This window comes from Nyctereutes procyonoides, unplaced genomic scaffold, assembly GCF_905146905.1.
Source record: "Nyctereutes procyonoides isolate TBG_1078 unplaced genomic scaffold, NYPRO_anot_genome, whole genome shotgun sequence".
NCBI classification, from domain to species: Eukaryota; Metazoa; Chordata; class Mammalia; order Carnivora; family Canidae; genus Nyctereutes; species Nyctereutes procyonoides.
Window position 1 is genome coordinate 11,708 of NW_026574915.1, and position 16,291 is coordinate 27,998.

General features: G+C 38.0%; 1 protein-coding gene across 1 annotated transcript; it reads right to left on the minus strand.

Annotated features, from left to right (window-relative positions):
• Nucleotides 1-328: 328 nt before the first annotated feature.
• Nucleotides 329-9,820, minus strand: LOC129503031 (negative regulator of P-body association). The gene is made up of 3 exons (XM_055314948.1): nucleotides 9,457-9,820; nucleotides 8,024-8,142; nucleotides 329-536 (listed from the first exon to the last, which is right to left on the minus strand). The coding sequence occupies exon 1, from the start codon at nucleotides 9,690-9,692 to the stop codon at nucleotides 9,486-9,488; it is 207 nt and encodes a 68-aa protein (XP_055170923.1). The 5' UTR covers nucleotides 9,693-9,820; the 3' UTR covers nucleotides 329-536; nucleotides 8,024-8,142; nucleotides 9,457-9,485.
• Between the last annotated feature and the right edge of the window lie 6,471 nt (nucleotides 9,821-16,291).

Here is a 16,291-nt window from a genome sequence, read left to right on the forward strand (position 1 = left end):
AAGTCAGAAAAAAAAACACTGCATGATCTCACTTATACATGGAATCTTCCTAAAAAGAAAATAAACTCATAAATACAAAGCGTATGTTGGTAATTTCCAGAAGTTGAAGGATAGGAGAAATTGGTGAAAGTGGCCAAATGTATAAAGTTTCAACTGTAACATCAATAAGTTCCTTGTATCTAATACATTAATAACACAATGTACATTATACTTTAATAATATAATTATATAAACATATAAAAATATGTATACAATTATAGTTACAGTGTATTTCCAACATAGTTAACACTACAGCATAATGACTATAATTAACAATATTGTATAGTTAATAGTTGCTGAGAATATATAGATAGTTCTCACCACACAGGGGTCACCTGGTTGCCTCAGTCGGTTATGTGTCCAACTCTTGAGTTCGGCTCAGGTTATGATCCCAGGGTCGTGAGACTGAGCCCCTGCACTGGGCTCTGTGCTGAGCATGGAGCCCGCTTAAAATTTTCTCCCTCTCTCTCTGCCCCTCCCGCTCGCGTGATCTCTCTCTAAAAAAACAATTAAAAAAAAGTTCTCACCACAGAGGAAAAATTGGTAACTGTGTGAGATGAGTGTGTGAAAACTTACTGTGGTAATTATTTTTTAATATATAGGTATAGCAAACCATCTTATTGTATACTGTAAACTTGCAACATACATGCCAAATATATTTAAATAAACCTAGACAAAAAAGAACTATAATATAGCTTGCGTTGTCCACTTGGATTATATGTTCTTCCAAAAACATCCCCTTTTCACTAATTATAAGTGGATAATCTTGACAATAAACATTTATGAAACAAAAATTGGAACAATGTCAAGTATCTATTTTGACACATATGGGAGATTATATAAGAGAAACACATCTTTCTGAGGACATACACACTGAAGTATTTACAGGTACTTAAGTATTTCCCAGTAAATGAACATGGTATCTGCTAGGAACTCTTAAATAGCTCAGAGAGAGGAAGAGGGAGAAGAGCAGAAGAAGAAGGAAAGGTAGAGGTAAGAATTGATGGGGGAGGAGTAAGGACAAAAGAGAAGAGAGAGGAAGAAGGGGTTTGAGAGAGAGAAAAAGAAATAGAGAATGAAAAAAGCAAACATGGAAAAATATTAATTGGCTCTTCTGTGAGGGCTTCCTGAACAGCAGAGGGCACCAACTTCCCTTTACGGGGACAAGAGAGTGGGGTGAGGCCATTTCTCTCTCACCCATCAGCATAAACAGACTTCAGTGAATAAAACAGCATCCCCAGTGGAAGGTGAAGCTGCTTACAACAATCCCTGCCCCACTGCACCCTATAGGTGCATCTGCACTAAGCCAAGTCCACCCTGAGAACCAGTGCAGCATGCCCCTCCCCCAGAAGACCAGCACAAACCCCTTGCACAAAGTGTACTGATCATAGAGTACTGCAAATCTTTAGCTCTAAGGGAAGTAGGATCCAGCCTTTTCCAAAAAGCACACCAAAACACACCTAGTTAAAACCCTCCATACAATGTCCAATGTCCAAACACACACCATCCCCCCACATAGACAAAATGCAGGCAAGGAAAAACTCTGCAGATGTCTGACCTAAGAGAAGGAGCAGTGGAAACACACAGCAGAGTGCACACAACATATACCAAAAGAACTTACTGAAGCGCCAAGCTAGTATATGATCTCTTCTTAATTTAGCCATTGCTCTCAGGAGCAGGAAACATAACAGGATTTCTGAACACACAGAAGACAGAGTTATAAACAAAACATCAAGACAGAGGAATCCAGCCCACAAGAAAGACCAAGAGGTAATGGCCAGTGATCTAATTAAAACAGTTACATGTAATATATAATATTAGTAATATGCCTGAACAAGAATTTAAAACAACAAGTTAGTTAAGGATACTAACTGGACTTGAGAAAAGCATAGAAAATACCAGGGAGTACATTACTGCACAGATCAAATATCTACTAACTAGTCAGGCAGAAAAAAAAAAGCTAGAACCAAGAAGAACAACCAACTGGAGGTAATGACCACAAGGATGGAAGAAGCTAAGGATGAATCAGTCATATGAGATAAAATTATGGAAAATAATGAAGTTGAAAGGAAGCAGGAAAGAAAAACACTGGATCACAAATGTAGACTCAGGGAATTCAGTGACCTCATAAAGTGTAATAACATTTGTATCATAGGAGTCTCAGAAGAAGAAGAGAGGGAAAAAGGGGCAGAAGGTTTATTTGAGAGAATTATAGCTGAAAACTTCCTTAATCTGGATAACAACAAACACTGAAATCCAGAAGACATAAAGAACTCCCATCAAAATCAACAAAAACAAGCCAGCACCAAGATATAGCATATGGTGAAATTTACAATATACACAGATAAGGAGGGACGCCTGGGTGGCTCAGCAGTTGGGCATCTGCCTTTGGCTCAGGGCATGATCCTGGTGAGCCAGGATCAGGTCCCATGTTGGGCTCCCTGCATGGAGCCTGCTTTTTCCCTCTGCCTGTGTCTCTGCCTTTCTCTCTGTGTGCCTCTCATGAATAAATACAATCTTTTAAAAAATTCATAGATAAGGAAAAAATCCCAAAAGCGGCAAGGGAAAAAAATTCCTTAACCTACAAGAGAAGACAAATCAGGTTTGCATCAGATCGCTCCACAGAAACTTCACAGGCCAGAAGACAGTGTCATGATCTGTTCAATGTGCTGAATGGGAAAAGTATGCAGCCAAGAATTCTTTATCCAGCAAGGCTGCCATTCAGCACAGAACTAGAGATAAAGAGTTTCCCAGACCTACAAAAACTAAAGGAGTTCATGACCACTGAACCAGCCATGCAAGAAATTTTAAGGGGGGGATCCCTGGGTGGCGCAGCGGTTTAGCGCCTGCCTTTGGCCCAGGGCGCGATCCTGGAGACCCGGGATCGAATCCCACGTCGGGCTCCCGGTGCATGGAGCCTGCTTCTCCCTCTGCCTGTGTCTCTGCTGCTCTCTCTCTCTCTCTGTATGACTATCATAAATAAATTTAAAAAAAAATTTAAAAAAAGAAATTTTAAGGGGGACTATTTGAGTGGAGAAGAAAAGACCAAAAGCAACAAAGACTAGAAAGGAACAGAGAAAATCTCCAGAAATACCAACTTTATGGGTAATACAATGGCACTAAATTCATATCTATCAATAATCAGTCTGAATGTAAATGGACTAAATGCTCCAATCAAAAGATATAGGGTATCACAAAGGATAAAAAAATAAGACCCATCTATATGCTGCTTACAAGAGATTCATTTTAGACCTAAAGATACCTACAGATTGAAGGTGAGAGGGTGGAGAACATTTATCATGATAATGGACGTCAAAAGAAAGCCAGAGTGGCAATACATATATCAGAAAACTAGATTTTAACCAGACTCTAAGAAGAGATGAAGAAGTGCATCATATCATAATTAAAGGATCTATCCAACACAATTTCTAACAATTGTAAATATTTATGTCCCCAAAATGGGACCCAAATATATAAATCAATTAATGACAAACATAAACAAACACATTGATAATAATACAATAATACTAGATGACTTTAATATCCTACTTAGAAGAATGGACAGATTATCTAGGCAGAAAATCAAAAAGGAAACAATGGCTTTGAAATACACACTGGACCAGATGGACTACACAGATATATTCAGAACACTTCATCCTAAAACAACAGAATACACATTCTTTTCAAGTGCACAGAGAACATTCTCCAAAATAGATAACATACTGGGTCACAAATTAGGCCTCAACAAGTACAAAAATACTGAGATCACACCACGCATAACAGACCACAATTCTACAAAAGTTGAAGTCAACGACAAGAAAAAATTTGGAAAGACCCCAAATTCATGGAGGTAAAAGAACATCTTACTAAAAAATGAATGGGTTAACCAGGAAATTAAAGAGGAAATCTTGGGGCGCCTGAGTGCCTCAGCAGTTGAGCGTTTGCCTTTGGCTCAGGACATGATCCCCGAGTCCTGGGATCGGGTCCCATATCAGGCTCCCTGCATGAAGCCTGCTTCTCCCTCTGCCTATGTCTCTGCCTCTCTCTTTCTCTCTGTGTCCCTCATGAATGAATGGATAAAATATTTTAAAAAAATAAAGAGGAAATCTTAAAAACTACATGGAAACAAATGAAAAAAAAAACACAACAGTTCAAAACCTTTGAGATACAACGAAGGCAGTCCTAAGAGGGAAGTATATTGCAATACAGGCGTACCTCAAGATGCAAGAAAAGTCTCAAATACACAACCTAACCTTACACCTAAAGGAGCTAGAAAAGAAATAGCAAATAAAGCCTAAAGCCAGCAGAATTAGAGAAATAATAAAGATAAGAGCAGAAATAAATGATATAGAAACAGAAAAAAAAAACCCCACAGAACAGATCAATGAAACTAAAAGCTGGTTCTTCAAAAGAATTATGACAATTGATAAACCCCTAACAAGACTTATCAAAAAGAAGAGAAATGACCAAATAAATAAAGTCACAAATCAAAGAGGAGAGATTACAATGAACACCACAAAATTACAAATAATTACTAGGAGAATATTATGACAAGTTATATGCCAACAAATGGGCAATCTGATAGAAATGGAAAAATTCCTAGAAACATACAAACTATCAAAACTGAAACAGGAAGAATATGAAAATTTAAACAGACCCATAACCAGCAAGGAAACTGAATCAGTAATAAAAAATGTACCAACATCAAGGCATCGGTCCCATTTGCAATTACATCAAAAACCGTAAGATCCCTAGAAATAAACATAACCAGAGGTAAGTGTTCTGTATGCTGAAAATTATATACTTATGAAAGAAATTGAAGGGAACACAAAGGAATGGAAAAACATTCCCTGCTCAGAGTGGAAGAATAAATATTTTTAAAATGTCTATACTACCCAAAGTAACCTACATTTTTAATGCAATCCCTATCAAAATACTACCAGAATTTTTCACAGAGCCAAGAACAAGCAATTCTGCAATATATATAGAACCACAAAAGACCCCAAATAACCAAAACAACCCTGAACAAAAAGAAAAGCAAAGCTAGAGACATCATGATTCCAGACGTCAAACTTTATTACGAAGCTGTAGTCATCAAGAGAGTATTGGTACTGGCACAGAAACAGACACACAGATCAATGGAACAGAATAGAAAACTAGAAATGGAAACACAACTATATGGTCAACTAATCTTTGACAAAGCAGGAAAGAAGATACAGTGGGAAAAAGAGAGTCTCTCCAATAAATGGTGTTCAGAAAACTGAACAGCAACATGCAGAAGAATGGAACTGGACCACTTTCTTACACCATACACAAAAATAAGTTCAAAATGGATTAAATACCTAAATGTGAGACCGGAATCTATCAAAATCCTAAAGGAGAACACAGGCAGCAACTTCCATGACTTTGGCTGCAGCAACTTCTTACTAGACACGTCTCCAGAAGCGAAGGAAACAAAAGAAAAAATGAACTATTGGGACTTCATCAAGGTAAGAAGCTTCTGCACAGTGAAGGAAACAGTTGACAAAACTAAAAAGCAGCCTATGGAATGGGAGAAGATATTTGCAATGACTTATCAGATAAAGTACTATTATCCAAAATCCATAAAGAACTTATCAAACTCAACACTCAAAAAATAAATGATTCAGTTAAGAAATGGGAAAAAGATATGCACAGGTATTTCTCCAAAGAAGACATACAAATAACTAACAGACACATGAAAAGATATTCAATATCACTCGTCATCAGGGAAATACAAATCACAACCACAATGACATACCATCTCATAACTGTCAGAATGGCTAAAATGAACAACACAGAAAACAGGTGTTGGTGAGGATGAAGAGCAAGGGGAACCCTCCTACACTGTTGGTGGGAATGCAAACTGTAACATTCACCCTGGAAAACAGCATGGACCTCCCTCAAAAAGTTAAAAATAGAACTACCCCACAATCCTGTAATTACACTAGATATCTAACCAAAGGATACAAAAATACAGATTCAGATTCTAAGAGGTACATGCACCCGAAGGTTTATAGTAGCATTATCAACAATAGCCAAACTACAGAAAGAGCCCAAATGTCCATGAATGGATATGCATGAATGGATAAAGAAGATGTGATGTGTATACATATAATGGAATATTACTCAGCTATCAAAAAATGAAATCTTGCCTTTTGTAACAATATAGATGGAGCTAGAGTCTATTATGCAAAGTGATATAAGTCAGCCAGAGAAAGACAAATTCCACTTGATTTCACTCGTATGTGGAATTTAAGAAACAAAAAAGAACATATAGGAAGGGAGGGATAAAAAAGAAAGAAAGAAGCAAAGCATTAGAGACTCTTACCTATAGAGAACAATCTGAAGGTTGATGGAGGGAGGTGGGTGGATATGGGCTAAATGGGTGATGGGTATTAAGAAGGGCACCTGTGATGAGCAATGGGTATTATATGCAAGTGATGAATCACTAAATTCTTCTCCTGAAACTAATGTTTTACTATATGTTAACTAACAGGAATTTAAATAAAAACTTGAGATGAAAGAAAAAGAACAAAACAGAAAAAAAGACAAAATAAAAATTTTAAAGACTCAAATATAACTATCAGGAAAAATTTCATCATTCACTAGCATGTACATACATTTCTATGTATTTAATAGAAGAAATATTTTACATGGCCCAAATCTTTTGGAATGAGCAGCTCATGTATAATTTTGCTTTTTTTAATCAAGAAGATTAAAAAAACATTTTAAAGCAGAAAAGAAGATGAAAATAAGAAAATATTCAATGGTTACCATTGCTTTCAGATTAAACTACATATCCTAAGCATAACATTTAAGTTCTGTGCACCTCCAAGTCCTTCTCCAAGATTCAGTTATACTCAAGTTTTTCATGGTAGCCTGCTTTGGAGCTTTTGTCCTGTAAACACCAGGCCTGAAAACCAATCTCTACCCTTCCACAAGACAGATGTCACTCACCCTTTAAGGCCCACCCAAATCACAATCTGATTTGTAAATTAAGCCCATGAATCAAAAAAGAAATCTTAAGAGAAATTACAATCTAATGACAATAAAATACTACACATAAAAATCTGTGAAATTCTTTTAAAGTCATATGTAATGGAAGATTTATAGTCATAAATTCTTATTTTAGAAAAGGCACTTGATAATTACTAGGCTAAAGGTCCAAAATATAAATTAGAAAAAGACAAAACATAAAGCAAGTAAAGAAAATAATAAAGATTAAAGCAAAAATTTTAAAAACAAAATATTCAGCCGTGAGGATGCTGAAACCAAAATCAGGAAATGTATTAGAAAATAGATTATTGTAATTTATTGCATTATTACAGTCTCAGAATAATGGAGAAAAACTCCATATTCATTCATAATTAAAGAGTCTCAGCATACTAAAAATAGCAATGAACTTCCTTATTCTGAAGAGAGAAATCTAAAAGTCGTGAAACATTTGTAGAATTCCCTTGTAAATTCAAAAGCAAGAGAAGAAAATGCTCTATCACTGCTACTGTTTTCATTGTACTGAAGATCCTAGCTGCCAGGTAAGAGAAGCTAAAATATAAATATAGGACAAGAAACTGACATTATTCACAAAATAATTAATAGATAATCCAAGGAAATCTATATGTTATCAGAACAAACAATTCAGAAAGACTGTAGCACATAAAATCAATATGTAAAAATAACAATCATGTTCCCTTTTATGAGCAAAAATCAGAAAGTGTGGTTTAAATGATGCATTTCACAGTAACAACAAAAACTATAAGGTAATTAGGAGTGAACCTAACAAAGCAGCCTATAAATTACATTATTATTATATGATATATATGGTTTCATATAATGTAGAAAATAGTTTCAATTTTACCATTTGGTGCTAGCTTTACTTTTTGTTTGGCTTTTTTACAACTCTTATTCCTCTTCCTCCCTTAATAAGTTTCAGTAAATATATTACTTTAAAAAACACAATTACCTGGTGCAGGACATCAGAAAAAGCAGGGCAGCAGTGTCCATAATCTTCATTGTCCTCACTGGGTGAACCATTTTATGAATATACCAAGGAAATGGAGTCATTCTCCAATCCCTCTGAGACTGAAAAATAGTAAAAATAAGATAAAATTATTTCCTCTGTTATTGTCCATCTCTTTCCCCTAGCTTCCTCAAGTCCTTATGCTCCACTATGCTCCCATTTCTCTTATATATTCCTGTAAAACACTATGGATAATATTAAAAGAGGTCTATTGCAAATTAAGAGCATAGACTCATCCATTTCCTACAGCTCCCAGCACAATGCCTAGTCCTTTGCAAGGGCTCCATAGAGGTTTATTGCATGAATGAAGAAAGGATGCCCTGTTTCCTTGGATTTTAAGGATCTATGAGGCTTGGGTCAGATTTGGTCTTCTTTTTTTGCATTCTAGAAGGTCATCTAAATAGAAGTCTGTTTCTCTGATAGTAAAAACTGGACTCCTAAAATACATCACTTGATTGAAAATATTCAATGGTTACCATTGCTTTCAGATTAAACTACATATCCTAAGCATAACATTTAAGTTCCATGCACCTCCAAGTCCTTCTCCAAGATTCAGTTATACTCAAGTTTTTCATGGTAGCCTGCTTTGGAGCTTTTGTCCTGTAAACACCAGGCCTGAAAACCAATCTCTACCCTTCCACAAGACAGATGTCACTCACCCTTTAAGGCTCACCCAAAGTTCCCCTTTCCTTTTGGATGGGTCATGATTACTATCAGGCAGAATGACTTTATCCATCCTGAGTGATCCCTGCATATCCTGGACAAGCAAAAATTATGGCACTTGGGTTTGACTTACCACATTGTAACTATTTTATTTTTTATTTACTAATTTTCCTGCCACTCACAGAGAAACACACACTCCTGAGACTCACTTTAGAATACCCTCTGAAAGCACAGGAATTAGGCTTGCTAGCATAGGAATGAGGCCTTCCCTACATCATTGATCTTGAATCAAGGATTTTTTTTAATGGAAAACTTTCAAATATACACAAAAGTAGTGAGAACAGTATAATGAATCTCCATGTATATATCAGTCAGTTATGATCAACTTATGAACATTTTATTTGAAATCCCCATTTCGTCCCCACTGAATTACTTTTAAGCATATCAAAAGATTTAAACCTATTTCTTAAAAATGTAACCACAATTATCACATTTAATATATTAACTAATATATTAAAAATATATTACTTAACGTCAATATCCATAATTTCATCCAACCATATTTTGTGAAAGAGCTATTTAATGCCTCCATTTTTGTTTTTCAATTTTGAAATCGTGATAAGAATAGAAAAAAGAGGAAAGAGATCTGGGAAATTGCATAATTAAGTTGCAGGGAGCCTGAATGTCCAAGATGAGAAAGAAAAAAATCTGACCTGGTTTGAGATGTGAGAAGTATATTCTACTACTTCTCCGGAGGAGGAGGGTGCGACTTCAGTCCAGGTGATGCAGGGGAAGGTGCGGAGGGGAGAGGGTTACTACCTCCGTTAGGAGTTCCTTCCGGATAATCCCACCGTGGTGCTAGGAGGCAGCGCTTTTTTGGAGGCCTGGTTTCCCGCGGGTTTCCAGGAGGGAGCGTGGATCTCCCGGAGGCACAAGGTTGGTCCCCCATAAGGATTATAGGACTGGGCGTCAGCTTTCTCCAATGGGCCCGGCGAGGCCGAGACCTGAGATGGCGGCGGGTCCCTTCCAGGCACAGAGCTTCCTCTGGGTTTCGCGCTTACCGTATTTCCTGTATCCTGAAACGCACATCCCCTCTCCGCCTCCTCCCTCCCTTCTCTACTCCACCCAATTTTAATGTTTCTTCAGGGGCGGGTCTTAAGAAGACCCGGCGTATAGTTAATATATAATGTTTTTCCACAGCACATCCCCCAAAATGTAACTAAATCCATGTTCTGTCTTCAATCAATGCAATTTTAAGATTAGAAGAAATTTAGGTTTACTCCTAGATGGTGATCTCTGCATAGATAGATTGTGGAAAAGCGCAGGGGAGGGGACGGGGAAGGGAGGTGCGCAGATGGGGGTAGGGAGGAGAACAAAGAAATTAGTTAAGAGCTAAGGGCTTGGGATCCCTGGGTGGCGCAGCGGTTTGGCGCCTGCCTTTGGCCCAGGGCGCGATCCTGGAGACCCGGGATCGAATCCCACGTCGGGCTCCCGGTGCATGGAGCCTGCTTCTCCCTCTGTCCCTCTGCCTGTGTCTCTGCCTCTCTCTCTCTCTCTCTCTCTCTCTCTCTCTCTCTCTCTCTGTGACTATCGTAAATAAATAAATTAAAAAAAAAAAAAGAAAAAAAAAAAAGAGCTAAGGGCTTTACTATCGAGTTACTAATGCGCAACCCAGAGCCCTGAAACTTCCTAGGACCATTTAAAAAGCAATATGCAAACGTGTTAGTTGACTGAACTTGACTGAAGTGTAGAATAGCGCGCTAGCATTGACCACGGAAAATAAATTCACCGTATGTCATAGAATGTAATATCACTTTTTTCTTTATATTTTAACAAATTAGAAATCTCTGAAAGCTTATTTTTTTAAATGTCTAATTTTATAATGTTTTAACATCTATAAAATTTCAGTTGATGAATCTCAACTGATGAAATGTCATACTTCAATTAGCAATGTTTTTGTTCTCTTTCCCAGACTTAAGGAAAATAATAATTCATCTTACTATCTGGTGTATTATATTCTATGATATATGGTAAGCAACCAGAGGAGCGTGCAAAGTGGCTTAGAAAAAAAGGCTAGTGGAACTTCTTAGACCTTCAGCATTCACATCCATCCCCTTTAGCTATGTGCAACCTAGACCATACTTTTACAGCACTGTCCTAAGTGTTTTTCAATGAAAAGAATTCAATCCTTAATGTCGAAATAGAACTTTTAAAATACTCTGTTATTTACAAGCTCTGTGATATTTAAGTAGTTGATTAAACAGAGCTATAGTTTCCAGGAGATTATAATTTCTTCCTTTTAAAACTATTGCCAAAAAATAAGTAATAATAATAATAATAAAACTATTGCCATAGTTAGGGATCATGTATTTAAAGTACTTATTACATGATTGCCTCTCATATTCACCATCACTACCTTCCTCTAAGTACCAAAACAGTCCTTTACACAAACTAGAAACTAAATAAATGTTTAGGAAATAAATGACCAGATGTTACTAATAAAGAAAAATATTGCAGCAATGGGTTAATGAAAACATGTGAGGGGAAATCAAGAGAAACAATGCTTTAGGTTGAGAAAAGCAGTTGGAACTAGACATAATATGGTATCACCAACATAGATCTGGTAGTAGAAGTCATGGAAATGCATGTTATCCTCAAGAGAAAATATAGAGAAAAAGGAAATGGCCTGAAGACAGAGTATTGATTGATTATAGACTGAAGTGTAGTTTACTGTAGAGGCTGAGAAAGAGTAGCCAAAGTCAGAGGAGAGGATTCCAACCTAGTGTTTCTCACTCTTGGCACAATTGATATTTGAGGCCAGATTCCTCTTTGTGGTAGGGGCCTGCCGTGTGCCTTGTAGGATGTTTAGCAGTATCCCAAATAGGACAGTGGCACCTCCTTATCACTCCCAGCTGTGAAAACCAAAAATGTCTCCAGACACTGCCAAAGTCCCCTGGGAAGCAAAATTATCCCCACTGAGAAGCATTGGTCTATCCTTAATCCTCCAAACTCACTTGTTCATAGTCTTCTTTACTTCAGTGAATGTCATCCTTTCTACCCAGTTGTACAAGTCAAACTTTACTATTTTTTATACTGCAGAATATTCCATTATTTTCCGAAGTAAATGAGGTAACATTTTTGCAGTCTTTTCAGATGAATCTCTAAATCTGTGAGACTAAAGACTTTAAGAGTAGAAGTTAAAATTAAGTTTTTTTTTTATGATAGTCACAGAGAGAGAGAGAGAGAGGCAGAGACACAGGCAGAGGGAGAAGCAGGCTCCATGCACCGGGAGCCCGACGTGGGACTCGATCCCGGGTCTCCAGGATCACGCCCTGGGCCAAAGGCAGGCGCCAAACCGCTGCGCCACCCAGGGATCCCCCAAAATTAAGTTGTTTTATAGTTATCATTTTAATAAATTAAGATAATATTGCCTATTTTAGTAAAATAACAGGAATTAAAAGTTATATCAAATCCAGATGTGTTATATTTATGGTAAATATTTGACTTGTGGAAATAATCCCAACTTAAAGCTGCTGCCATCAACCTGGACTATTTATACCTCAACTGGATTTACTTATTTTTATTTTTAATTGTGGTAAAATATACATAAAATTTTCCATTTTAATCATTTTTAAGTATACAGTTTAGTAGTATTGAGTATATTCACAATGTTGTACAACAAATCTCCAGAATTTTTTCGTACTCATTAAATAATGCTTTCCCGGGATCCCTGGGTGGTGCAGCGGTTTGGCGCCTGTCTTTGGCCCAGGGCGCGATCCTGGAGACCCGGGATCGAATCCCACGTCGGGCTCCCGGTGCATGGAGCCTGCTTCTCCCTCTGCCTATGTCTCTGCCTCTCTCTCTCTCTCTGTGACTATGACAAATAAATAAAAATAAAAATAAAATGCTTTCCCTTTTTTCCCTTTCCCAATATTTGGTAACCATCATGATACTCCTAACTGCATTTTGTTTGTTTATTTTTGTTATACTAAAATGGAAAACTAAAGCTTTTTTAAAGCTAGGTCTCAAAATGATTCTCCCCATCACCTTTTCCAAGTTAAACTTTTTTTTTTAACATTGATGAAATAGGTGATTGTGAATCATGAAACCAGAAGAGGGCTAGCAAACCAGATTTGAGAAGTGTTATAGATCTGAATTTCTTTCATGAAGTTCTCAAAAGGTGACAACAGAGGAGAAATGACAATCTCCTCTATAAATGGAGCTGGGAAAACTGGATAGCCAAATGAAAAGGAATGAAACTGGATCACTGTTTTACACCATACACAAAAATTGACTGACAGATTAAAGACTTGAATGTTAGACCATAAACCATAAAACTCCTAGAAGAAAACAAGCAGTAAGCTCTTTGACATCAGTCCTTGGCGATATGCTCCAAAGGCAATGGCAACAAAAGCAAAAATAAACAAATGGGACTACATCAAATTAAGAAGCTTTTGCACGGTGGAGGAAACCACCAACAAAATAAAAAGACAATGTATTCAAAAGGAAAAAGGTTTTGCAAATTGTACATCTGATATGGGTCCAATATCCAAAATGTATAAAGAAGTCATCCAGGACAGCCCGGGTGGCTCAGCGGTTTAGCATTGCCTTCAGCCCAGGGCGTGATCCTGGAGACCCGGGATCGATTCCCACGACAGGCTTCCCACATGGAGCCTGTTTCTCCTTCTGCCTCTCTCTCTCTGTCTCTCATGAATAAATAAATAAAAACTCTTTGGGGAACCTCCACACAGTTTTCCAGAGTGGCTGCACAAGTTCACATTCCCACCAACAGTGCAGGAGGGTTCCCCTTTCTCCTCGTCCTCTCCAACATTTGTTGTTTCCTGTGTTATTAATTTCCACCATTCTCAATGGTGTGAGGTGGTATCTCATTGTGGATTTGATTGTGTATTTCCCTTATAGCAAGGGATGCGGAGCATTTCCTCATGTGATTGTTGGCCATGTCTATGTCTTTCTTGGTGAAATTTCTGTTCATGTCTTTTGCCCATTTCATAATTGGATTGTTTGTTTCTTTGCTGTTGAGTTAGTAAGTTCTTTATAGATCTTGGATACTAGCCCTTTATCTGATGTCATTTGCAAATAATTCTCCCATTTTTAGGTTACCTTTGGTTTTGTTTGCTGTTTCTTTTGCTGTGCAGAACCTTTTTATCTTGGGCAGTCCAAGTGGCTCAGCAGTTTAGCGCCACCTTCAGTGTGATCCTGGAGACCCAGGATCGAGTCCCACGTGGGGCTCCCTACATGGAGCCTGCTTCTCCCTCTGCCTGTGTCTCTGCCTCTCTCCCTCTCTCTCTGTCTCTCATGAATAAATAAAGTCTTTAAAAATTAAAAAAAAGAACCTTTTTATCTTGATGAACTCCCAATAGTTCATTTTTGCTTTTGTTTCCCTTGCCTTCAAAGATGTATCTTGCAAGAAGTTGCTGTGGCCAAGTTCAAAAAGGGTGTAGCCCATGTTCTCCTCTAGGATTTTGATGGATTCTTATCTCACATTTAGATCTTTCATCTATTTTGAGTTTATCTTAGTGTATGGTGTAAGAGAATGGACTTGTTTCATTCTTCTGCATGTGGATGTCCAATTTTCCCAGCACCATTTATTGAAGAGACTGTCTTTTTCCAGTGGATAGTCTTTCCTGCGTGGTTGAATATTAGTTGACCATAGAGTTGAGGGGCCATTTCTGGTTCTCTACTCTGTTCCATTGATCTATGTGTCTGTTAATGTGGCAGTACCACACTGTCTTGATGATCACAGCTTTTGAGTAGAAATTGAAACCTGGCATTGTGGGCAGCCCCGGTGGTGCAGCGGTTTAGCACCGCCTGCAGCCCAGGGTGTGACCCTGGAGACCCAGGATCGAGTCCCATGTTGGGCTCCCTGCATGGAGCCTGCTTCTCCCTCTGCCTTTGTCTCTGCCTCAATCTCTCTGGATGAATAAATTAAAAAATAATATTAAAAAAAAAGAAATCCGGCAATGTGAAGCCCCTAGCTCTGGTTTTCTTTTTCAATATTCCACTGGTTTTTCAGAGTCTTTTTTGATTCCACACAAATCTTAAGAATATTTGATCCAACTCTGTGAAGAACGTCCACGGTATTTTGATAGGGATTGCATTGAATGTGTAAATTGCCCTGGGTAGCATGGATATTTTCACAATATTAATTCTTCCAATCCATGAGCATGGAATATTTTTCCATATCATTGTGACTTCCTCAATTTCAGAAGTGTTCTGTAGTTTTCAGGGAATAGGTACTTTACCTCTTTGGTTAGGTTTATTCCGATAGATCTTATGCTTTGGGTGCAATTATAAATCGGATTGATTCCTTATTTTCTCTTTCTTCAGTCTCATTGTCAGGGTATAGAAATGCCACTAGTTTCTGAGCATTGATTTTGTATCCTGCCACATTGCCAAATTGCTGTATGAGTTCTGGCAATCTTGAAGTGGAGTCTTTTGAGTTTTCTATGTACACTATCATGTCATCTGTGAAGAGGGAGAGTTTGACTTCTTCTTCTTTTTGGTGTATTTTTTATTGGAGCTCGGCTTGCTAACATATAGCATAACACCCACTGCTCATCCCGTCCAGTGCCCCCCTCAGTCCCTGGCACTCAGTCACCCCAACACCCGCCCACCTGCCTTCCACCACCTTTTGTTTGTTTCCCAGAGTTAGATGACTCTAATGTTCTGTCACCCTCACTGATATTTCCCGCTAATTTTCTCTCATTTCCACTTTATTCCCTTTCATTACTTTTTATATTACCCCCTATGAATGAGACCATATAATGTTTGTCCTTCTCTGATGGACTTACTTCACTCAGCATAATACCCTCCAGTTCCATCCACATCAAAGCAAATGGTGGGTATTTGTCGTTTCTAATGGCTGAGGAATACTCCATTGTATACATATACCACATCTTCTTTATCCATTCATCTTTCGATGGACACCGAGGCTCCTTCCACAATTTGGCTATTGTGGACATTGCTGCTATAAACATTGGGGTGCAGGTGTTCCATTGTTTCACTGCATCTGTATCTTTGGGGTAAATCTCCAGCAGTGCAATGGCTGGGTCGTAGGGCAGGTCTATTTTTAACTCTTTGAGGAACCTCCACACAGTTTTCCAGAGTGGCTGCACAAGTTCTCATTCCCACCAACAGTGCAGGAGGGTTCCCCTTTCTCCTCGTCCTCTCCAACATTTGTTGTTTCCTGTGTTATTAATTTCCACCATTGTCACTGGTGTGAGGTGGTATCTCATTGTGGTTTTGATTTGTATTTCCCTGATGGCCAGTGATGCGGAGCATTTTCTCATGTGCTTGTTGGCCATATCTAAGTCTTCTTCTGTGAAATTTCTGTTCATGTCTTTTGCCCATTTCATGATTGGATTATTTGTTTCTTTGGTGTTGAATTTAATAAGTTCTTTATAGATCTTGGAAACTAGCCCTTTATCTGATAGGTCATTTGCAAATATCTTCTTCCATTCTGTAGGTTATCTTTTAGTTTTGTTGGCTGTTTCTTTGGCTGTGCAGAAGCTTTTTATCTTGATGAAG